Source organism: Bison bison, unplaced genomic scaffold, assembly GCF_000754665.1.
Source record: "Bison bison bison isolate TAMUID 2011002044 unplaced genomic scaffold, Bison_UMD1.0 scf7180017864193, whole genome shotgun sequence".
NCBI classification, from domain to species: Eukaryota; Metazoa; Chordata; class Mammalia; order Artiodactyla; family Bovidae; genus Bison; species Bison bison.
In genome coordinates, this window is record NW_011494765.1 from 1,591,616 (window position 1) to 1,596,780 (window position 5,165).

At 59.1% G+C, this 5,165-nt stretch overlaps 1 protein-coding gene across 1 annotated transcript in view; it reads left to right on the plus strand.

Annotated features, from left to right (window-relative positions):
* The first annotated feature begins 1,411 nt into the window (after nucleotides 1-1,411).
* Nucleotides 1,412-5,165, plus strand: part of LHX2 (LIM homeobox 2) — an 18,444-nt gene continuing 14,690 nt past the window's right edge. The window contains exons 1-2 of the mRNA XM_010844033.1: nucleotides 1,412-1,611; nucleotides 2,523-2,926. Coding sequence (XP_010842335.1) covers nucleotides 1,412-1,611; nucleotides 2,523-2,926 — 604 coding nt within the window. The remainder of the gene's footprint in view (nucleotides 1,612-2,522; nucleotides 2,927-5,165) is intronic.

Consider the following 5,165-nt stretch of genomic DNA (forward strand, 5'->3'; position numbering starts at 1 on the left):
TCCTTCGTGCCGCGCGGGACTGGACGCTGGGGATCTGCGGACAGGATGCAAGGCCCGTAGCTCCCGGCTCACGGGAAACCCGGCTGCTGGGGCGGAGGAGGGAAACAAGGTTGAGACCGAAATTTCAGACCCTAAAGGTGGAAGAGAGCATTTCTCCCGAAGTGGGAGCGAAGTCCTACCCGCGGCCCGATGGCTCTCTTCTCACTTCAAGGGGCTCTTTGGTCGCCAACCCCGCGCTCTCCTCGGCTCTGGCCGCCTTCGGCGCGGGGAAGGACGAACCAACCCGGCAGCACCGGGGTCTCCAGCCGACTGGAGCTACTCTCCGCCTCCTGGCAATCGGGGTTCCCGTCCCAGCACAGTTTCAGAGGTCGAAGTCTTCCAGGCCAGCGCTCTTCGTTGTTCGCATCTCGGGCCTCCTGGCTGGCCTCACTCGGCCCGGTTAGGGCTGGCCGTTCAGGCTCTGGCCTGGTTCTTGTGGAAGGAGAGTCCATTCGGATCTCCACACCTGGCTCCACCAGCCCAGCCCCAAATAGCCAGTTCCTTGCCTCCGACCTTCCTGGGGGCCAGACAAACAGACACTGCCCAAGCCAGGCCCCGCAGTGCCCTTTAGAGGCCAAGGAGGTGGGGAGCAGCAGCGAAGCTTCTCTGCTTGGAAAGCGAGAACAGCAGCCCCAGTGCCTCTTGTTTCCAAGCTCTTCTTCCGGAGTTGTACCCACTCAGCCTGTCAGGTTAGGAGAGGATTTGGATTGGGCCTGTCCTGCGTTGGGAGACTTTGAGGGTGCCCATGCACCACACTCAGCCTCTCTCAGGACCTAAGAGGGCCCCAGCCAATGTGGCAGAGGTGGTAGCCGCGCGCTATTTGCCCTGGCCTAAACCTCTGGCTTAAGAATTCAGAGATCACTGGGGTTAGGGGCCAAGAACTCGACCGAGTCTCTGGAGAGGAGTCTGGGTGGAGGGTGACTTTTATAATGGTCATCTTATCCCTTTTCTTGGGGCCCAGCAGAGTGGCTCCTTTAAGAAACAGTTTGGGGACAGCTTTTGGAGGGCTTGGCTGAAGTAGCCACGACTGCCCCCAGTCCCCCAACGAAGCATGAGCCCTTCGGGAAAAGAGCAGAGGGGACAGGAAGGGGGGAAAGTAAGGAGGAAGGTCTGTCCAGGCCAGCAGCCGGTCCCGGGCCTGCGACCGACTTGGGCTGCATGGGCGGACCTGGGTTCTGAGCCCCTTGGATATGGGCCTTTTGGCGTAGAGGAGGCGTACCACACACCCTGGCAGCCACCCCGCTGCGTTTAGGGCTAGCTCGAGCCACCGAGGGAGTTGCGGGTGCGTGCCTGTTTCCCCGCGGCGTGGCGGCGGTGGGGTCGCAGGCTGACGCAGGCGCTGCGGTCTCGCGCCTCCCTCCCTCCGCAGACCATGCCGTCCATCAGCAGTGACCGCGCTGCTCTGTGCGCCGGCTGCGGGGGCAAGATCTCCGACCGCTACTACCTGCTGGCGGTGGACAAGCAGTGGCACATGCGCTGCCTCAAGTGCTGCGAGTGCAAGCTCAACCTGGAGTCGGAGCTCACCTGCTTCAGCAAGGATGGAAGCATCTACTGCAAGGAAGACTACTACAGGTAGCCCCCACCTCGGGACCCACCGCCCCGGGGCAGCCAGGACCCCTGGTCTCAGATCCAGTCTTGTCCCAAGGGAGGGTTCCCTATGTAGTTCCCCCCCTTCTCCAAGCCAGTACAAATTGACTGACATCCTTTTTAAGCAATAATCTGAGGGAACTCTTGGAAAGATCTGTGAAGTGTCGGTGGAGAGCCAGAGAAAAGCAGAAGCTGCCCTCTTTTTAGCTTAGACCAAAAATAAGCTTGAGTTGGGCACCCTTCTCCCTCTGAAGTTTCTTGGGTCAACTGGGGGGAACTGAAACAGGCACCCCCAGACCCAGGCAGTCTGGACTGGTGTGGAACAAAGTTGGAGACAGAGACGGGGATCAGATTGGGTGCATTTCCGGGTCTTTCCTGGAGATGGGAGTGAAAGCTGGTCAGGATTGAAGAACTGGAATCACTAACAGGCAGGCTCCAGGCTCCTTGGTTCTCTTCTCCTGGTTTAGGGTTAGGTCTGCTTATTTCAACCGCACCTCCCCTTCCCCTGCCTCTGTCTCTCTCCCTGTCTCTGTTTCTTAGGAATTACAAAGGTCTGTAGGATGCCCAGGCACTGGTGTGGAGGGCAGGGGTAGAGATTGAGGAAGGGATGAATGGGAAGTTTCCCTTACTCCCCAGCGAGGCTTTCCTAGGGCTTGCTCAGACTCTGGGTAAAGTAAAGCCTTTGTAGACACGAAAATGGTTAAGGGAAACTATGTTTCAGGGTTGGACCAGATATGGGCCAAAATCTAGTTCTCTCTTGCCCCATCCTCCAAGTTAAGACCCGGTTGCCCGTCTTGAGTGGATTCCCACCAGTGGTAGCAGCGGTACCTGGAGGAGGGATACGGGGGGTACCCAACCGTGTGTCCCCACAGTCCCTCCTTCGATGGTCCCTACAGGCGCTTCTCTGTGCAGCGCTGCGCCCGCTGCCACCTGGGCATCTCGGCCTCGGAGATGGTGATGCGAGCTCGGGACTTGGTTTATCACCTCAACTGCTTCACGTGCACCACGTGTAACAAGATGCTGACCACGGGTGACCACTTCGGCATGAAGGACAGCCTGGTCTACTGCCGCTTGCACTTCGAGGCGCTGCTGCAGGGCGAGTACCCCGCGCACTTCAACCACGCCGACGTGGCGGCTGCAGCAGCGGCAGCCGCCGCGGCCAAGAGCGCCGGGCTGGGTGCAGCTGGGGCCAACCCTCTGGGTCTTCCCTACTACAATGGCGTGGGCACAGTGCAGAAGGGGCGGCCGAGGAAGCGCAAGAGCCCCGGGCCTGGGGCGGATCTGGCCGCCTACAACGCTGGTGAGTGCGAGGAGCCGCGAGCGGGCCCCGACGGGTTGAGGGAAGGTGCACAGAGTCAGAGGCTGAGGGCAAAGTGAATTTCAGTGTGCTGTACATGTTTACTGTCACTCTTGGCTTCCCCATGCCCACCAGATGACCTGGCAGAAAGCGCCATTAGCTCTCTGGGCTCCAGCCTTTGCGCCCTCGGCTGGAGTGGTCTTGATGCTCCCGGTGCAGTACCTCGAAGCCAAGAAATCTTTTAGAGGGTTTTTGTCTTGGGCCTTTTACCCACTTGGCTGAGCAGAAAGTGCAAGTATCGAGAAAGCATGGCAGAGCCGACACCACACAGGCTGTAGGCTGGCATGGCTGAGGGAGAGGATCTGGGGCGATGGTTGAGCGAGGCCGAGCGGCGGGGGTCCCAAGAGAAAGGACTGGCGGTGGCCCGGGGCCACCGAGTTTGGCCTGGCTTGCGGCCAGGTCATGTAAAGTTGTGCTGTGGGCGGCAGGCTCGGGAAACTTGGGCCCAGGAGCCTCTTGAGCAAAAGCGGGTTGTAGTGTCCTGCCCGATCCTCCTGTTCCACCAGGTCTCGGGTTCCCCCCCGGTTCTTCTTCCGAGTTCCGGGTGACAGTGGGGCGCCGAGATGAGAGCTGCGACCCTCCAAAGCCGGCGCCCCAGGATGAGACCGAGAAGGCCTGGCTTTGCGCTGGGGTTGGGGTGGAGGGCTTGTTTCGAATTTCCGGCGTCTTTGAACCCTGTGTTGTTCCGGGAGAGGCTCTGCCCCCTCCCGCGTCCCTCCTAGCTCAGGACAGCTGCAGCGGTTCTGAGGCCCGTCAACATCTGCCCGAAGTCTGCACGGCCGGGAAGGTTTATGACTCCCTGGGCTTCTGAACTTGATAGAGTTTATTTGCAATTACTTTCTTTCTTTCGTTTGGGGCAGAATCGGATTCAGAGACTTTGTTTTCTTCCTCCTTTTCCCCTTAGTCTAATGCGCAAGTGGAAACAAAACAAAACCAAACCCCTGAACTGTGCGGAGAGGGCTGTGGTGGGGAAGAAGTCAGGATTATTTTCATCTTTAAAAATCTGAGCTGGCATGGGCAGGGGGTGGAGAATGATAGGTGGGTGGGGGTCCCCTGTTCGCTCCAACGAAGTTGTTTGTTGGGTGATCATGGGGCATATGTCTTGGTGTGTGGAGCTGGGAGGAAAATACAGCCCCCAGTCTGGTAAATGGTAAGGTGGCTGCAGCGAGGTCTGCAAGGCAGATTTAAGATTTGTTGAAAGCTCTGTAAGAGATGTGGCTTTCCAAAACTTGCATCCCTCGGTCACCCCCAACCCTGAACAGACTACCCTGAGTCCAGATCCGGTTCCCCAAAACAAAGCGGGTCTATTTATCAAGTGCGGTCGGCCTCCAGTAGAAAGCAGCGGGCGGGCTGGGCCACAGGGCTCCTGATGGGTGGGGAGCGGGACTATGTTTTCCCTGGGCAGACAGGTTTGCAATGGAAAGGTAGACGGTACAGCGATTTATTTGTGCTTTTTGCTGCTCCTCCACCTTCCCTGAGGAGGCCGCGCCACTCAGAGCAAGATGTGGCTGGAGGTTGAGTTTCAGAGAAGCTGGCACCTCTACAAGTCTGCCCCACGCATGCCTTCTCCTCCTTTTCTCTTTGGTCCCTTTCTCTTTTTTTCTCCTTTTGGGTCTCTAGGCCCCCGTTTCTCTCTCTGCGTGTGTCTCCAGGTTTCTCAGTTCCTGTCTCTTTCTCCATTCCGGTGTTCGTGTCTCTGGCCTTGGCCGGGCTTTCTAGGCTGGTGGAACCCGAGCAAGGCGCGCTGCCCGTGGCTGTGCGGATTGCTTACTCCGGGCTCCCGGACTAGATTGAGAAATGGGGGCGCCTCCCCGACCAGGCCTCCTTCTCCCCTGCCTGCTCCCGCTGAAGAGAAAGGGCCACAGTGTGGGCCGCGGGCTGTTGGGACTGGAAAGAGGGCCCCGTGGAGGGTGCGATTTCGGTGGTTATGTCCGGGCAAGTGTGTGTGTGTGTGTGTGTGTGTGTGTGTGCGCGCGCGCGTGATTCCGATTGTGAGGACTCGAGCTTGTTGGTGTGAATGTCCCACACCCAGGGGCCCAGCCACACGAACCCCCTGCAAAGCTCATCGCTGTGGGGGACCGTCGGTGGAGGAGCAGCGGCACCTTACTACGGGGCAGTGAGCTCGGGCAGAGTGGGGAAGGGGCGCCGTCGGTGCGCCCGGCCCTCGCTTAGGGAAGGACAG